Source organism: Sinocyclocheilus anshuiensis, unplaced genomic scaffold (genome assembly GCF_001515605.1).
Source record: "Sinocyclocheilus anshuiensis isolate Anshui unplaced genomic scaffold, SAMN03320099.WGS_v1.1 scaffold329, whole genome shotgun sequence".
NCBI classification, from domain to species: domain Eukaryota; kingdom Metazoa; phylum Chordata; class Actinopteri; order Cypriniformes; family Cyprinidae; genus Sinocyclocheilus; species Sinocyclocheilus anshuiensis.
This window is the reverse complement of record NW_015540881.1, coordinates 266,136-284,610: the sequence shown is the minus strand read 5'-3', so window position 1 is coordinate 284,610 and position 18,475 is coordinate 266,136. Positions and strand designations below refer to the sequence as shown.

At 36.5% G+C, this 18,475-nt stretch overlaps 2 protein-coding genes across 5 annotated transcripts in view; one reads left to right on the top strand and one right to left on the bottom strand.

Annotated features, from left to right (window-relative positions):
* Positions 1 to 9,807, bottom strand: part of LOC107688433 (1-phosphatidylinositol 4,5-bisphosphate phosphodiesterase delta-1-like) — a 19,629-nt gene extending 9,822 nt beyond the window's left edge. Inside the window, exons 1-7 of one of the 3 annotated variants that reach the window (XM_016486094.1) lie at positions 9,539 to 9,807; positions 6,295 to 6,453; positions 4,446 to 4,674; positions 4,224 to 4,353; positions 1,575 to 1,803; positions 460 to 661; positions 125 to 269 (exon numbers count right to left, since the gene is read on the bottom strand). In XM_016486094.1, the coding sequence (XP_016341580.1) occupies positions 125 to 269; positions 460 to 661; positions 1,575 to 1,803; positions 4,224 to 4,353; positions 4,446 to 4,674; positions 6,295 to 6,453; positions 9,539 to 9,569 (1,125 nt within the window). In that variant the 5' untranslated portion in view covers positions 9,570 to 9,807. Of the gene's footprint in view, positions 1 to 124; positions 270 to 459; positions 662 to 1,574; positions 1,804 to 4,223; positions 4,354 to 4,445; positions 4,675 to 6,294; positions 6,454 to 6,617; positions 6,755 to 7,057; positions 7,314 to 9,538 lie in introns of those variants that run through there. The other 2 variants (XM_016486093.1, XM_016486095.1) reach the window with 2 other exon arrangements.
* A 3,475-nt stretch (positions 9,808 to 13,282) lies between these two features.
* Positions 13,283 to 18,475, top strand: part of LOC107688430 (AFG3-like protein 2) — a 17,566-nt gene continuing 12,373 nt past the window's right edge. For both annotated transcript variants that reach the window (XM_016486090.1, XM_016486091.1), the window contains exons 1-11: positions 13,283 to 13,496; positions 14,166 to 14,259; positions 14,345 to 14,425; positions 14,513 to 14,625; positions 14,911 to 15,063; positions 15,174 to 15,248; positions 16,182 to 16,306; positions 16,437 to 16,719; positions 16,817 to 16,954; positions 17,058 to 17,211; positions 17,439 to 17,546. In XM_016486090.1, coding sequence (XP_016341576.1) covers positions 13,401 to 13,496; positions 14,166 to 14,259; positions 14,345 to 14,425; positions 14,513 to 14,625; positions 14,911 to 15,063; positions 15,174 to 15,248; positions 16,182 to 16,306; positions 16,437 to 16,719; positions 16,817 to 16,954; positions 17,058 to 17,211; positions 17,439 to 17,546 — 1,420 coding nt within the window. In that variant the 5' untranslated portion in view covers positions 13,283 to 13,400. The remainder of the gene's footprint in view (positions 13,497 to 14,165; positions 14,260 to 14,344; positions 14,426 to 14,512; positions 14,626 to 14,910; positions 15,064 to 15,173; positions 15,249 to 16,181; positions 16,307 to 16,436; positions 16,720 to 16,816; positions 16,955 to 17,057; positions 17,212 to 17,438; positions 17,547 to 18,475) is intronic.

Sequence of the window (18,475 nt, the reverse complement as noted above, 5' to 3'; positions counted from 1 at the left end):
TCAGATGATGCATAAATCTCAATTTTGAAAAATTGACACTTAAGACTGGTTTTGTGGTCCAGGGTCACATATTATCTCGGTGAAATGACAGCTGTTTGCATTAATTGTTATAAATATTTTTTACCTTGAAGGCATTTTCTTGAATGGCTTTGATCACATCTTTGAAGAGGACCTTTGAGGTGAGAGTGTATCCATGGTAAATGACCGGCTCTCCATCTGAGCCATCCCAGCAGTCCAACTCCACACAACGGCAGCCCTTCAGAAGTGCTCTATGGAGGGACAATACAACTTGGTACTCCAAAAATAAGCCATGCTTTAAGAAAGGTAAATTAATTGAGATACTTTCATTATGAAGCCTGTATCTAATTATCTAATAATCTAATAGTATCTAATAATGCATTTCATCTTTAAACTATTTAATTAAAATGCAAACAAAAGGTGAATGATTGATATGATTACTTTATGTATGCCTCAGTGCTGCTGGGTCCTTTGAGCTGGTCCTCCAGCAGGTATGTGTTGTGAGAGGAGGAGATGAAGTAATGGTTGAGAGGCTGGTTCATGTCCTGGTAAACACTTTTATGAGCCAGGTTAGAGATCAGCCCCTCCGGCTGGTGCAAGTACATTAGGAAGCCATCCTTTGTCATTTGCTGTTTGGCTTTGGCTACAAAAAGTGCAAAACACAGACATGCAATTACAAAGACATTGTAGTTACACTTGCATTTTTTTCTCCGAGACTGAAACTAAATACATTTACTTACACTATCACTCAAAAGTTTGTGGTTGGCAAGGTTTTTTGTATGTAAAAATGTAATTTATTCCTGTGGTGGCAAAGTCATTACTCCAGTCTTCAGTGTCACATGATCCTTCAGAAATCATTCTAATATACCGACTTGCTGCTCAAAAAACATGTATTTTTCTTATTATTAATATTGATTATAAACTTAATTGCTTAATATTTGTGTGGCAATCACAATACATTTTTTAAAGATTCTTTAATGAATGTAAAAAGTTCAAAAGAACAGGATTTATTTTAAATAAAAATATTTTGTAACTAGTGCTGTCAAACGATTCATCTCGATTAATCACATCCAAAAATAAGTTTTTGTGTACATATGTCTGTGTACTGTGTATATTTATTATGTATATATAGATACATTTACACACAGCATATATTTTGGAAATATTTACATGCATATACATTTATATTCTTATTATATATAAATATATTTAATATATAAACAACATATTTTTCTTAAATATATACATGCATGTGTTTGTATTTACATATACATAAATATACACAGCACACACACATATATTATGTAAACAAAAACTTTTATATTGGATGCGATTAATCGTGATTAATCGTTTGACAGCACTATTTGTAACATTTAAATGTCTTTACTTTCATTTCTGATAAGAAATGTATGAATTGAATGTATCGTTGCTGAATAAGTCATTTCTTAAAAACAAAAAAAAATTACTGACCCCAAACTTTTGAATAGTAGTGTATAGCAGATGTTTTTTATCCATAGTAACTTATAAATAAGAGTAACTCAAGCAGGAGGCATTACCATTTTCATCAAGTTCATATTTCTCAATAAGCTGAAGGGCATCATTCTGAGACACGTCTTCTTTCTGTTCATTCAACAGGAAGTTGAGCAGGTCAGCGGCGCTCATGAGACCATCTGTTTTTGCATACTCTTCATAGATGACATCAATCTCCTCTCTTTGTGTCAGGATTTCATAGAAATGCTCAATCTCCTTGCCCTCCAGGAATCCACACTTTGATTTGTCACATTTCTGAAAGGGAGGAAACAGAGGCTTTTCTAGTCAAGTAATTTCTTGTGTGGGTCATATTTTACAATAAGGTTAAATTTGTTGTTAACATGAACTTATACTTCTAAAGCATTTAATAATCTTGGCTGATGTGCATTTCAACATTTACTAATATATTATTAAAATCAAAAGTATCTCTTAAATGGTTAGTTCACCCAAAAATGAAAATTCTGTCATTAATTACTCATCCTCATGTCATTCCAAACCCCTAAGACCTTCGTTTATCTTCGGAACACAAATTAAGATATTTTTGATGAAATCCGAGAGCTCTCTGACCCTCCTCGTTCATCTTTGGAACACAAATTAAGATATTTTTGATGAAATCTGAGAGCTCTCTGACCCTCCGTAGACAGCAACGCAGCTGAAATGTTCCCAGGTCCAGAAACGTAGCAAGGACATCGATAAAATAGTCCATGTGACATCAGTGGTTCAACCGTAATTTTACGAAGCTACGAGAATATTTGTGTGTGCAAAGAAAACAATAATAACAATTTATTCAACAATTCTTCTCCCCGAGTTACCATCTTCCGCCATTTTGGAGAGTCGCCTACCCCAGAACGTAATCAACGTAATCATCGTTGTTTACGTTAAGCATGCGTGTGCTTTATCCTGAACGTAAACAACGATGATTACGTTCTGGGGTAGGCGACTCTCCAAAATGGCGGAAGACAGCAACTCGGGGAGAAGAATTGTTGAATAAATGTTGTTATTATTGTTTTCTTTGCGCACAAAAATATTCTCGTAGCTTCATAACATACGGTTGAACCACTGATGTCACATGGACTGTTTTACCAATGTCCTTGCTACGTTTCTGGACCTGGGAACATTGCAGTTGCGTTGCTGTCTACGGAGGGTCAGAGAGCTCTCAGATTTCATCAAAAATATCTTAATTTGTGTTCCAAAGATGAACGAACGTCTTATGGGTTTGGAACGACATGAGGATGAGTAATTAATGACAGAATTTTCATTTTGGGTGAATTATCCCTTTAATAATATTTAATGGACCTGAGCTAACAAACTAACAATGAACATTTGTATTTTTATTAACTAAACACTAACAATGTTCAATAAATACTGTATAAAATGTATTGCTTATTGTTAGTTAATGCAGGACGCCGGTTTCACACCACACGCGTAAGCAGAGCGTGTTTTTTTTGACGCCCATGTTAACAGATTAGAGCATTCACACCGCGCGCAGAGGCGGCACGGCTGCGCGTAGCTGGAGCAGAGCAGAAGCGGCAGCGCCGCAATCGTTTTGGCACCTAGTCTATTTTTGCTGCACCGCTTACGCTGGATTAAAAACACAGTGCAATGTTCTGGATCAAAACTGACCTGATTAACATGACAAATAACAATTTCACCACAAAATCATGTAAGTGAGGTGTTTCACAATCACGGGGCAAAAGGCACACAGTATTGATAAATACTTTAGCTAAAATATATTTTTTATTTTTTTTTTCATGTCTAAGTTAATACTTGTTCAAAACAATCACTTTAGCAAAGTTTGTACTAGGCTATTTTCTGCTTATTTCGATAAATATACCATCATTAAAATGTTAATATAAAATATATTTGAAAATACAGAAACAAAATAAAAAAGTAAAGATTCTGAAAGCATTGAAGGAGATTCCATAATTCAATATAGATTTACAGTAGTAACAACGAACTATATTTTATTATATGATATGATTGATATCATGTTTTTAAATATGATGGTTTCATTCTAAACATGGTGATTATCTCTAATATGGACACCCAACATAATATATTATATTTACCATCTGAATCTAACCATGTCATATCAACAAATTAAAAAGTCAGCCATCTATTAATTATCATGTTAATTATTGTGTCTTTCGCCCCAACAGCAGCAGTAGCCCCTCACTGCAGAACACAAGATCCAGGGGGCATGGTTGGATCCACATCTAGGGGTGGAGATGGGTGGGTTTATGGATCAGGGGGTGGAGACGGGTAGGTTTAGGTATATGTATATGTAACCTTCATCTCAAAATATATTCAATAATTTTTAAATTATTAAAACTAGAGGCATTTATTAACTTTAAGATTACTTTTTATCATGTAAACTATATGTACAGCATGTTATATGCACGTGTCAGAGAACATGGCCGCATCACAGCATGCTGCCCATATCAAAGCACATGACAGACAGTTGTCGGAGAACACCTGAAAACCGTGACCGAATGACCGATACTTGTCTGTATTTGCAGTACAGCTGCTTCAGCTGGTCAACCTCCTCTGCATACGCGCTGCCTCTGCTCTGCTAACGCGTGCAGTATGAAACAGGCGTGAGATGCAGCACTGTGGGAACAACATTATAGATGGGCAAACTAGGTTAGACTCCTGCATAATTACAGAAATATTACCTGAAAGAGCATTTCACCGTAGTCTTCAGACACCTCAATGTTGATGTCTCGTAGAAAGCTCTTTATCTCTTTCTGACTGATCTTGTTATCAAAGTTTTTATCTGCTTTACGCAAACAGCTGTAGATCCAGCTGGAGAGCTCTGATGTAAGGACAATTAGAAAGAGATTTGACAAGTAACGCTTGAATTGCACCTAAACGTCACATGCGTTTGAAAAGGATACTGTTCTGTTTTCTTCTGAGGAGTGAGGTTCTTTATGTTTGAGATGACCTTCTCCAAACCGCCGACCCACTTCTTGGCTTCCTCCTCAGAGCTGGCGATCAGGTCCAGGCCCTTCTGTCGGCCCTTAAACAGGATGGAGAACGCTCGACCCTCCACTGATTCCTCTGTGTATTTCCTCAAACTCTCTGTCTGCCGACCTGTTCGTACCTCGTCAATGTCCTCAACAGAGACTGGGAGAGAGACAGATACAGAAACATAATATATAACAATGTGGGTCCCACTGAACACAGAACCAGATCATCCATGACATTCCCAACATTATCAAAAATAACACTGCAGTTTAGCAGTGTGCAAATGTAACATCTGTACTGTGAATAAAATGGTGAGCTTATATTTTGGATGATTTACATCCAAAATTTGTCATTACCTGATGTCAGTTTTTTAAATGGCAAAAATGTTGTAAATCAGTAAACTTGATTTTATTTTCCAGTAAGTATGCTTACAGTAATTTATGCTTAAAATCATTAAAAATGTTAATTATAATAAAGATATTTCCTAAAAGCAGTTTTTCCTAGTTTCTATTAAGGATTGCTGGTAAACGCTGTATCATCACGGTAATATGCATATGGAAATTCTATGCAGAAGAGGTCTTGCATAAGAAAAAAAGCATTGGAAACTTGATTTTGGACATTTGCATACTTTGAGGGAAAATATACGTAAGTTTTAAACATAGCCCCAGGCTTGTATTTTACAGCACTGGTCACAAAAGGACAATGTAACTTTAACGTGCTGTAGTAAAACACACAACTAGTACACAAATAGCTAATTTGGAGAAACATTTGTTTCATCAGTAATAGCCCTTTTAATTAATTACATCTAAAAATGATACACAAATCTTCTTGCCAATGCTTTAAAGCATTTAACAAGGGCAAGAGATCACTATGACATTATTATGATGTAAAGATGTAGTGATATAATCATACATTACAATTCAGAAGATTTTGTTTTTTAAATCTTTTATGCTGACCAAGGCTGCATTTATTTGATCAAAAATACAGTAAAAACAGCAACATTGTGATTTTTATTACAATTTAAAATGTTTTTTAATTTTGATATATATAACTGTGAATTTTCAGCATCATTACTCCAGTCTTCAGTGTCAAGTGATCCTTCAGAAATCATTTTAATATGCTGATTTGATGCTCTAGAAACATTTATAATTACTATCAATGTTGATCACAATTGTGCTACTAAATATTGTTGAGACTATGATATATTTCAGGACTCTTTGATGATTAGAAGTCCAAAAGAACAACATTTATCTGAGACAGGAATATTTTGTACTACCACTTTTGATCAATTTAATGCACCCCTGATATATCTCTCTTACAGACCCCAAACTTTTGAATGGCAATATACATCAATAATTAAATAAATCACAAGCAATGTTAATGTCTATATCAGTATTTTTGAACCACACCCAGTAAACGTCGGCCTCAGTCCAACTGATTTTGTTGGCACAAACCTGATAATAGTATTCATTATAGATAAAATAACTTTAATATTAAACAAAGCAAGATCATTTCACTGTCACAGACATTAATGTTACACTGCCTGTACAGTACATATTATATGCAACTACATTTAGTCTTTATGCATTCATTTTACCCCGTTTATGTTTAAAATGTGGATTTGAGGAAGGAAGCGCTGTAGTAACTTCTGTTAGAGACATTCATTAACATTTATATACTGACAAACAAAACACAATATAGGTCATTGCAGGACACGAGCACAGGAGCAAAGAAAGGGTTGACTGACACACCCCTGCGCACATCCTTTTTGGGACTCACATGTCTGTTTGGACTTCAAGGTCTTTTTGGATTCATGCCACATGGTCTTGCAGTCCTCCTGGAGTTTGTAGTAGCGTGTCTTTTTCCATGATCCCGAACGGACTTTCAAAAGATCTCCGCCATTCATCAGGAACTGCAGGTCCCCGTCACCCTCCAAACCTGTGGGGAGGACAAGAGCAAGACTGCTCATGTAATCATTCTTTCAAAGCTCATTCTGAAAGACAGATTTGTGGGTTATTTCCCTCAACATTCTTTTTATGAAGGCAGAACAAACAAAAAGGATTGTATTGTCGCTCTGTGGTCCAATTGAGGAAGGAACCCACCCATTCATGAGTCCAGCTGCTGAGGAAGAAAACGTGGCTTATAAACTTTTATGTAAAACACAAAAGACTGCATAAAAAGACGTGAACACACACTACTGGCACCTGACACCAACCAGGACTTGCTTTTAGGTCAAACTGCCATAGCACAAACGAATTATTTACAAAGGCGTGGTGTGTATTTATGAGTAATTTAACACAACCATGAATCAGTTAGGTGTGATGTGTTCTTGCTCTATTTACGACAATAGCAAAAGCTCCCAGCTTACACTGCATTCTAGATAGACAAGTTGATAAAGACAATTTCCTCGATTTCCTTCGAGGTGCTTGTCAATGAACTATACACATCTTTAAATAACCAACTGAATGCCACTTTAAAGGCAAGTATGAAAGGTCAAGTTCTCAGATTACACATAAGATTATTGTTTTATTCTTTGTCCTACCGAGATGTTTCATGTTGTTTCTCGCTGTTGTTTTCATCTGCGCGCGGTATAAGGACTCTTGAGATTTGGTCCGCGCTGGTTGTCTTCGTACACACTGCATTTTGTGAATATTCCGCAACAAAAATCAAAACTGCTTCTGAATAAGGGAGCCACAAACATATCCCAAAAGACCTGCCGTGTAGTGCTCACTCACTTGTCCCCGGATTCGGGGCGTGTACTAATCCAAAATTCATCCCTAGAATATGACTGTAGTGACACCTGATCTCAACGAGTGGCTATATTCGTTGGTGATTCGTGAATTCAAACAACACTTTAAGGATGTTTGTTCAAAGATAGATTTAATAAGTATACTTATTAAAAGTATACCTGAGTCAGAGACTACAGTTGAAAGCGCCAAGCGCGAATACTAGCCTACACAACAGCTGGTGAAATACCTGTTGGGCTTTTTTTGAGTGTCTTTCTGTGCAGAATCAATGGCGCCATCTAGTGGCTGTATTTGCCAGCAGCCACACTTGGAATCTCATGCCTTGATATGCTTGCTGTTCTATTATGATGGTAGTAATAATGATCGTTTCAGAATCATACACGGCCTTATATTTTCAGAAAAGTTGTTCATGCCTCACTTGGTGGCATTTGGCATAGTCTATTAAACCAAGTGAGAAATATTATCTAACATATGCGTTAATAAATGGTAGACATGTGAAGAGCAGAATGTTTTTGTACTACAATGTCAATATAAATATCGTTTATATATTTTAGATGTCGTTTAAATGTATAGGGCCAGGCTAATGATATTGTTAACTAAAAGTATTAAATATAATTTTTATAAATTGAAAGCTGAAATGAAATACAAACCATAGATGAGAATAGCTTAAATGAAACCTTGGCTTCTAAAGTTTAAAATGAAATACCAAAATGAGTAAAAGAGCAATAAACTAAAGTCAAATAGAAATATTTAATAAATAAGTCGATGAGAATAGCTTAAATGAAACCTTGGCTTCTAAAGTTTAAAATTAAATACCAAAATGAGTAAAAGAGCAATAAACTAAAGTCAAATAGAAATATTTAATAAATAAGTGACAAAAGCACATAAAATTACTAAAACCTAAACTAAAATGAAAAATGGAAATAACAAAAGCTGATTCCAAATATGAATAAATACTACAATAGTATATAAATAACACTAAAATAAAACTGATAGAGGCTACATTGATGTTTATACAAATTTTTAATTTCATTCTACATTTCAGTACCTAATTTTCACAGTAAAATTTTGTTTATTGCACAACGGCTTTCATATATCTACTTTTAAACAAAGTTCTGCCCTAACTGTCTTTTGTTGACATTGTATTATGTTTGTTTTGGATTCAGATAAGTATGTATGTACATGACAGCTTTCTGTTAAAGAAAGCAAACACTTGCAGTGGTTCTATGGACTTTTCCCCCTGTAATATTAAGACAATTTGTAGTGAGTCTATCTGCTCTTACAAACCCACAGGCTGCTTCCTGCTGCCATTTCAGTGCGAGGGTTGAGGGAGGACAGTTAGATCCTATTCATATCCGTCTGGATGACAGAGATACTGGAGATTCAGGAGGTGTGTACACAACAAGCACGCAGTTATTTAGATGCCTTAGGCTTTTTAAGAACCCAAACGCAGGTCACATTTACGGTAACACCTTATCACCTTCGGGGAAAAACCATGCACAAACTGAACATTAAAAAAATAAAATGTTTCTCTTTTTAAGAATATTTTAGTCACTTTTTTTGTAAACTGTGATCTGTTGAAAAACACCGTAAAATGAGCTGAGCCTTGGTTTAAAGAATTGAGTAAACCCATAATTTGACAGACGTTTCAGGCAGAGGAACTAAAGTAATGAAAGGGATGTCATGCGAGACAGTCAACGGAATGTTGCTCCAGGCTACTGACACCTCTCCTGTGCCCCATCCTCAATAGAAAGTCTAGTAGGTTATTATATTGCTGCAAAATTGGAGCACTGTAAGAGATTGACAAATACACCCAACACATGACAATACAAAGTTACTAAGGGTGTGGCAGCCATATTATGTCCTCTAACTCAATTTACACCACCCATTCATGCGTTTATCATACTACATCCACAGAAATAGCTGTCTGAAGTAGGCTATTTTCAAAATTAGTGCACAAGTTCAAATCAATATCTAATGTATAACACAATAAATAAAGCTTGGTTCATCTTCAGTTTGTTTCCCCCTCTCCGTTGTTTGAAACTTCGACCTTCAAATGAAATATTTCATAAATTAGTGCGTGAGGAATCATGTTTGGTAATGGTTAACATTCAGTTGCGCGTGGCTGAAACTCAAGAGCGCGTGCAGGTTTAGAGAGAACAGGTCTGAACATTCACTGCTCTCAAACCGAATTTACAGAAGATTGTTCGACTGACTTTTGTGGCATTTCGGATTCATTAATTTCAGTTCCGTTTTAGTTTTCATTCAACACTTACCTTGTTTCTCAGCAATGCCGTTGGAATCCATTTCTCGTAAATACAGCACTGTTATATCCTCCTCGTACACAATCTGTCCAGTGTTCTCGACTCCAGGAGTTCACACGCAAAAAGAAACAACATAAAACTTCGCAAAGTCTCGCTGGCGCAAAACAGACGCAACTGAGAGCTGCACTTTTCCTCTAGCCTTCTCTTCACAGGTACAGATTACCTGCCAGTGGCGGCTATCGTCTCAATAAAAGGTATCTCACGACGAGACACTCCCAATGATCGCTTCAGCATTTTATAACGGCATGCTGTGCTTTCAGTTGCCTATAGGGGTCATGATAAATTATGCTCAAACAGTACAGTAGTAAAGCAAATCCAGACTGAGATTGAATGTTTGGTTTGTTTTCTTCTGGAGAAGCAGTTCTTTAACGTCCACTAAACGTGCTGCACCTGTTATTAGAGCTGTAGGCACTAGTCAAAACTAACACTAGCTTTCTTTTTTTTATTCTATACTTGTTATATATATATATCTCTGTCTTTCTATAAATGCATACACTTAGTACAACTTATATACTGTATATATATCACAGCTAAGTTAACTCAGTTGTACTGAGTTGTCATTTAGTACAACTTAACATTTCAAGTTGACTTTTAAGGCAGCACAAGAAACTTACTTTCTTAAATTGAAAGAATGGGTAAGAACAAAGAGCTGTCAAAGGATGTCAAACCATCAATCGGCCTCGGTCTGGAGCTCCGTGCAAGATCTCGCCTCATGGGGTAAGGATGATCATGAGAAAGGTGAGGGGTCAGCCTCGAACTACACGAGAGGAGCTTGTTAATGATCTTAAGGCAGTTGGGACCACAGTCACCAAGCAAAACATTGGTAACACACTACGCCGCAATGGAAATCCTGAAATCCTGCAGCGCCCGCAAGGTCCCCCTGCTCAAGAAGACGCATGTACAGGCCTGTTTAAAGTTTCCCAAAGAACATCTAAATGATTCAGAGAAGGCTTTGGAGAAAGCGCTGTGGTCAGATGAAACCAAAATGGAGCTCCTTAGCATAAACTATATATATATATAAATAACAGAAAATATATGAAATACCTTATATATTGGAAGATATATATAGGGTCAAGATATTTGTTTATGAGATTTATGAATGAAATTAATCTGTTTTTCATCAGAAAAAAATACTAAAACAGTTGAATTTCTCAAACATCTTTTCACTTCAAACAGGCCTATGAAAACTGGAACACATATTCAAGCGTTCTTGGGCCTCTTCCTAATTGTGTTGGTTATCATTTCACATGATTGTGGTCCTCTGTGGTTTGAGGTATTCTGAGTATAAATACTGTTTCCTTTGCAGATTGATAGCGATCAAGGAACTCAGCTCTCAGATCTGCTGTGTGACAGCTGAGCATAAAGCAAACATTCTACAAGGTTTTGTGTGTGTGTGTGTGTGTGTAAAATATATCAGATTTCTGAACAAATCTCCATTGTAAAGCCTTGCTCTTGACTCATTTGTGAGCTGCAAAACAGGCAATGCAATATGATGTTATGTTTGTTGAGTAATTTCTGAGCTTTTTGAAAGGCAACTTATCAGTCGACCACTGTCTGATAAGCCAGACTCAACCAAAAGAGACCAACCAGTCAGAAGAAAAAAGACAAGCGCCTACAGCTGCATTTCATGGGTCTTCAATTTCACAAATGTCACTGTCCGATTTGTGATCGATTTAAGCTTAGAAGTAGTTAAATATTTTTTTCCTCAGGTTATGGTAGTTTCTGTGGCATTTTATGATTTAGGCTACAGCATTCCCATGGAATACACACATGTAGTGTATCAAAACATCAAATCTGCTCTATAAAATCACCATGTTTGCTTATAAGTTCAGCTGCAAGTACTATTAGCCTAATGAACTTTTTTAAGGTTAATGTCATCTGTCTTCAAGCCCTCATTTTTTGAGCTATTTCCTTAAGAACTGAACAGCGTTTTGTACTGTATGTCATGTTCTAGTGAAGTAATTCCCAAGCACAAGTATGTGTAGCTCAGAGGGTTAAGCAGGTTTCAGGATGTGATTTAGACAATTACAAATTACAACCTTAAAATATCAGGACTGTCAATAGAGTAGGCCCAGGATAAGAATGCAGACAGAAGGCAGCATTTTGTGCCTTGTTTACAATAGTCAGATTACTTTGATCTAAACCTTATTTGATAAAAGAGGCTACATTTATACATACAAATTTATATACAACGTGTTGATTGTTGAATCAGTGGCCAGTTTCGTAAATTAAGCCTCTATGTTAAGATAAGTAATACGTAGTCTGAACAACTAATAGTTAGCCAAGGGGCAATAAGTCTTATTTTTCAGATTCAAATTAGACCAATCTATGTTTTTTGTAACTGAACTAAAAACATTATGAGCAATTTTTAAGACAAAAATTAGATGACTAACTTAAAGAAGTAAGACTAATCTAAGCATTTTATGCAGCTGGTCACAGCAGGTCACTCTTTCATTAAAGTTTCAATATGTGAATTTAGAGAAACCAAAACTCTAATGTTACTGATACTGAAGAACAGAGAGACATATAAAGGCTTGTAGGATATGGGCATGCATGGAATGCTCTTTCATATAATTTCCCACCTGCAAATCCTCTACCGCGGTATACTTACTCACATTACTATTAATGTTAATGTTGTAATAATTCAACAAAAATGTTCTTGTTCACATTTGAACTTACTTCAGATAAAGTAACGGCTGTTGTTTTTGTACTTGTTTATATTTATAGCTATTTTCATGGGCCTGCATTAAGAGGGAAATTAAAAAGGATATTTTTAATTATCATAAATTAATCTAGCGGACTTGGCCCCTTAAATGGGGCAACTTAACATTGTAAAAAGAATGTGATCATTCCAGTTGGGCAAGATGCAGTGCCAAGTCAAAGACTTTGGAAACAAGTTGCTTCATGCTACGGTACACATTACTGACAGTGTTTTGCTCTGTCCTTTACTGTGACCCTGCTATGACCCTTCTGAAGAAACACTGGGACCATGTTTAAATTTGACCATGCAGTCCATACAGATAATACATGGATTAGAGAGAAAAAGAAGTAATTCTCTTAAAGAAACAAAACCAATCTTTCCGTAACTGCCCTAAATAGAAGTATGCTGCAAACAATTCCCCAAATTATTCACTTTTGATATAAATTAGATAGAACAATTGCATCTTTCTTTAACAATAAAAGTGTGTAGTTCAGTGAAAGATAGTGCCCTTTAATGCTGAGAGCAAAAGGTTTTATTTCAGAACTCCCATTGACTAACATGTCAGAGTTAAATAAGTCTGATGTCATAACTACAAAATCCTCTAAGATCGATTTCACCTTCTTTTGATGTAGCCTATTTTATATCTTCTTTGCTTTCCTTTTTTTCTTATGACTTTATCTTAAAATATAACTTAGAAAGGCTCAATAGGCTACCCAAGGTGAAGAAAATGAGAAATTAACCAAAGTTTTAGCATTGTCTACAAAAATTTTTTCATAAATCTAAAAAGTAATAGAATATTTTCCTTACACCTTGGTTTTTCTTTATTTACAGTTATACCTAGACTTTTTATCACTTGATGAACCACAAAGATATCAAAATGATATCTTAATTCAGCAACTGAAAACAATTAATAGCAATGAATAAAGAGAAAGTGCAGAAAAGTAACACTGGGCCACAGAGGGTTAAGCATGGATATTTACAATGAGCGCGTCGCCAGCGTGCACCGGAAGTAAATCGCAATGGGACGCAGTCAATTTCAAGTTCATGTTGTCAAAACTTTTCGTCCGATGTCTTGTTTTCTGTATTGATTAAGAGTCAAGAGCGCACAGTGCCATGATGGCACACCGATATCTGCATCTGTCAAGAGGCTGCAGGAACCTTCTCCATGCTCTGCTGCCAAATGTCAGATCAACAAACCGTGTGCAATCGGTAAATGTGCAGCTTGACTGTATTTCTCTGGATCTTTCATCATCCGGGAACGCATCACCATACGCTACGATCTGATCACGAATACGCATTTTGTCATTTGTGTCATCCGTGTGTCTCGTCTGCTGCAGACTGCGGTGTCACAGACCGGAGAGTTTGACAGTAAACAAGGGTCGGCCTGTGTGACATTGCGTTGGGTAACGCGTCCAGCTCATGTTATGTCACAGTTGTTCACATTAAATCCGTTATACCAAGACAGCCTCCAAAACATCAGTTCGTGCTATTGCTAACTCTGCATTGTTTCTTTGATATTGTAATAATTCTTGTGAACATCGTTATTTTAGGTCTTAAAAAAACATTTAGAGCTTATTGGCATTTTATTATCTGTTTTCGTATTATCTGCTGAAAATAGTTACATAATTCATAATGGGAAAAGGGCAGGAACCTGTAAGTTCCTCCAACAGCTCTGAGTACTGTCAACAGTCTCTTCAATAACTAAGGATGACTTTGTGATATATAATATTAATTAGAGGATCGGTTCTCTAAAGGGCTTCAGTAATCTGAGGAACCAAAATGGTGCCATGAGTATTTTTATTTCCATTTTTACTGCAGTCTATTTTTCAGCAGTTGTGATTATGTCTGTTCATCATCTCAATGTATCTGCTTTTGAAGGTCCAGGGTGTTGGGCAAATCGTCCTAGACAGAAGATCCTTGCTGTCTCAGGTCTTGGGCACCTATAGAAGATTAAGCTCCAAACCTCCCAAAGGTGTGAATTACATGAATTATAAAATGACATTGAGTTCTCAAAGCTGGACTGTTCTGCTAATTGCGTTTATATTCTTGCACTGAAGGATTTGAAAAATACTTCCCTAATAATAAAAACGGTGGTCCAAAAAATGGTGAGCCCAAGCCATCCAACGCAGAGGTCAAAGGTAATATTTCTCATAAGCTTATAATGTGAGCTAATTGCCTTTTGACATACAATATAATCATGTTGTTTTCTGTATGTTTTAAACCAGAGGCCAAACCAACCAATGCTCAAAAGACCACTGGTGGAGGTGGAAGTAGTGGAGGAGGAGGAAAAAGAGGGGGGCGGAAGGATGAATCCAGTTGGTACAGCCGTCTCCAAAAGGTTAAACGCTGTCTAGTAATTACTATTGGTAATACTAGGCTTATTGTAACATTTAAAGCTTGTTTACTACTGTTTACTGAGGCAGATGTAATGATACATCATATGTCACCAGAGAGAACTCTTGACATCTAATTGGAAGATCAAGGGTAACATTTTGCTAAAAAATTAAAAGGTCAAAAAAATATTTAATGCATTAAAAAAAAAACTATGCATGGATGAATTGTTCACAATAAGATCAGTACATTGCACAATAACATGCCCTAATTTCTCTGTCATTTCATGCAGGGTGATGTGCCGTGGGATGATAAAGAGTTCCGTATGTATTTCCTGTGTGGAACGGCCTTCTGGACAGCCGTCACATATTATTTCTTCTTCCGAGATGGAGGAAGAGAGGTCACCTGGAAAGACTTTGTAAATGGTTACCTTGCTAAAGGAGTGGTAAGTAATTACTTATATTTGATCTGTATTTTCAATCAATGTTGTTTGACGTTTCTTTTCACCTACACTTGAACTTTGATCCATGAAGTTATGTATTTTATCTTTGCTAGGTTGACAGGTTGGAGGTTATAAACAAGCGATATGTAAAAGTCATCTTTACCCCTGGTAAAACTCCAGTTGACGGGGTGAGTTCTTTACAATGATTTGATACAGTTATGATTATTATTTTTTGATAGTCATTGGTAACCAAGCCAGTGATCTTATAATTAAACAGATTATCCATTAGCCAGGTCAGACTATCAGTCTGACACAGACTACCATCCAAAAGTTCAGGGTCCGTAAGATATATATTTTTGAGAAATTAATACTTTTATTCAGCATTAAATTGATTGAAATCCAGAGCAAAGACATTTTTTTTACATATCATTTCTTTTTCAAATATACTGTTCTTTTGAAATTTTATCAAAGTATCTTGAAAAAAAATATATCATGGTTTCCACAAAAAATATTAAACCGCACAACTGTTTTCAACATTGAAAATAATAAGAAATGTTTCGTGAGCACCAAATCAGAATATTAGAATGATTTTTGAAGGACCATATGACACTGAAGACTGGAGTAATGATTGCTGAAAATTCAGCTTCGCATCACAGGAATAAATTGCAATTGAAAAAATATTCAAATAGAAAACAAATTTCACAATTTTACTGTTTTTTTTTCTGTATCTTTGAACAGATAAATGCAGCTTTGATGAACATTAAAATTTTGTTTTTTTTAATTAATTTTTTTCAGTAGTTATTTAGTATAATTTTGCCAGAAAAAGTTTTAGAATTTTTATCATGTTAATGTAAAAAATCTTGTGTAATATAACTTGTGTTTGTTTGTTTGCTAGTTTTTATTGTATTTGTTATACTTGTATTTTTTTTTAATTGTTTTTGCCATGAAAATAGCCTAAGATGCTGACATGGCATTAAATACAAATATACAACTACTACATTAAAAAAATCACAGACCCCAAACCTTTGAGTGGTAGTATATGTACAGTGTTTTTTTCTTTTGTCTCTAAAAACTATGCATATTAATGACACACAATGAACTGTGATCCTTTCTCCAAGCAGCAATATGTGTGGTTCAACATCGGCAGTGTGGACACATTTGAGCGAAACCTGGAAACTGCTCAGCTAGAGCTGGGTATTGAAGGAGAGAACAGACTGCCAGTCGTCTACTCCACTGAAAGTGATGGGTGAGATATTGACATAAATTTGCAATAAATTTAGTAAAGGAAAAGAAAAGTATCATCAATCAAACAAGGAACTTTAAATGCTGTGCATATTTGTTTCTTAATTTCAGTCTTATTCTTCTGTCATTTCCAGGTCGTTCCTCTTTAGCACGTTGCCCACTGTATTGATCATTGGGTTCTTACTGTTCATGCTGAGGAGAGGGCCAGCCGGGGCAGGGAGGCCAGGGAGGCCAGGGAGGGGAATGGGTGGGCTCTTCAGTGTCAGCGAGACCACTGCCAAAGTACTACGAGACGAGATCGATGTCAAATTCAAGGATGTGGCGGGCTGTGAGGAGGCCAAATTGGAGATCATGGAGTTTGTAAACTTTCTTAAGAACCCAAAGCAGTACCAGGATTTGGGTGCCAAGATTCCAAAGGTAGCGCAAGACTTTTACATAACATTACATAATGGGTTTGTAATTTAGTAAATCAACTTGAACAGATTTGAACAGATGGTTTAATCTACTTGTTTAGGGGGCTATTTTGACCGGACCCCCGGGCACAGGAAAGACTTTACTAGCCAAGGCCACTGCGGGAGAGGCCAATGTCCCCTTCATCACTGTGAATGGATCGGAGTTCTTAGAGATGTTTGTGGGGGTTGGGCCAGCCAGGGTAAGTACATTTTCTGTATCCTATTATGAGCTTCATGGTGTTCAGTATGCTTTCCAACAAACTTCGTTCACAGTGTGACTAAAACACTTATCATTTTGGGTAGGTTCGGGATCTCTTTGTATTGGCCCGGAAGAATGCACCCTGCATTCTCTTCATAGACGAGATCGATGCTGTAGGAAGAAAGAGAGGCAGAGGCAACTTCGGCGGACAGAGTGAACAAGAGAACACACTCAACCAGTTACTAGTTGAGATGGATGGTTTGTATCTAGAAGACCGTAGTTTCCAAGATTAGATCCACGATTGTAATTTTTAGATTGCTTTATAATTTCATTAAAATTTCTTGTAATAAAAATATGAGCATTTTATTGGTCTTAAACTCTAGATCCTTCACGTGTCAGATCATCAAACAGTATTTAATGTTAGTATTAAAAATGATGTAATGTAATTATATATGCAAATGTATATCCCTTTCTCTCATTTGTAGGATTTAACACTGCTACCAATGTTGTAGTGCTGGCAGGCACCAACAGACCAGATATACTAGATCCAGCTCTGATGAGGCCCGGACGCTTTGATAGACAGATATATATCGGTAAGGGTTTTTGTCACCAGCCCATTTTTTATTTCTATTTTTTTTTTTATAGTTAATTACAAATTTTATCCTTTAAATCATTGGGGAACTTTAATCACAGGCTATTTAAAAGCTGCATTTTAAAAGCATGTTTTAAAAGTATACACTACCATTCGAGTGTCTGGGGTCGTCTCTTATGCTGACCAAGGCGGCATTTAATAAATCAAATATACAATAAAACAGCAATAATGTTAAATATTACAAACTGAAACAAATGATTTCTGTTTAATATATATTAAAATGTAATTTATTCCTGTGATAGCAAAGCTGAATTTTCAGCATCATTACTCTAGTCTTCAGTGTCACATGATTCTTCAGAAATCATTCTAATATGCTGATTTTGTGCTTAAAGGGGTCATATGATGCGATTTCAATTTTTCCTTTCTCTTTGGCGTGTTACAAGCTCTTGGTGCATAAAGAAGATCTGTAAAGTTGCAAAGACTAAAGTCTCAAATCCAAAGAGATATTCTTTATAAAAGTTAAGAGTCAACCTAAAACGGCGCATTCTAACACACCCCCACATGTCTACGTCACGGGGAAGATTGATCGCCGGATCGGCTTTCACCGTGGACGAAGCGGAGTCCAGCCCGGGGTCGTCACATGTGGTTGCCGCATGCCCGCCGGCCACTTCTTCGTCAAATCCGCCGGCCGCGCCGTTCTCAAGCCCGTCGGCCATCGAGAAATCAGTGGTTAAAAAGACAGTATAAGTCATTATAATCTGTAATTATGTCCCCACAGGATTTGCATCACAGTATGGTAAGGGGCGTAACATTTCCGTCACACGCTTGAGGAATTTGGCCAATCAGAGCACACCTCACGTTTCACACCGATGAGCTTTGTAAAAATCGACGCGTTTCAGAAAGGCGGGGCATAGAGGAGAAACAATAATG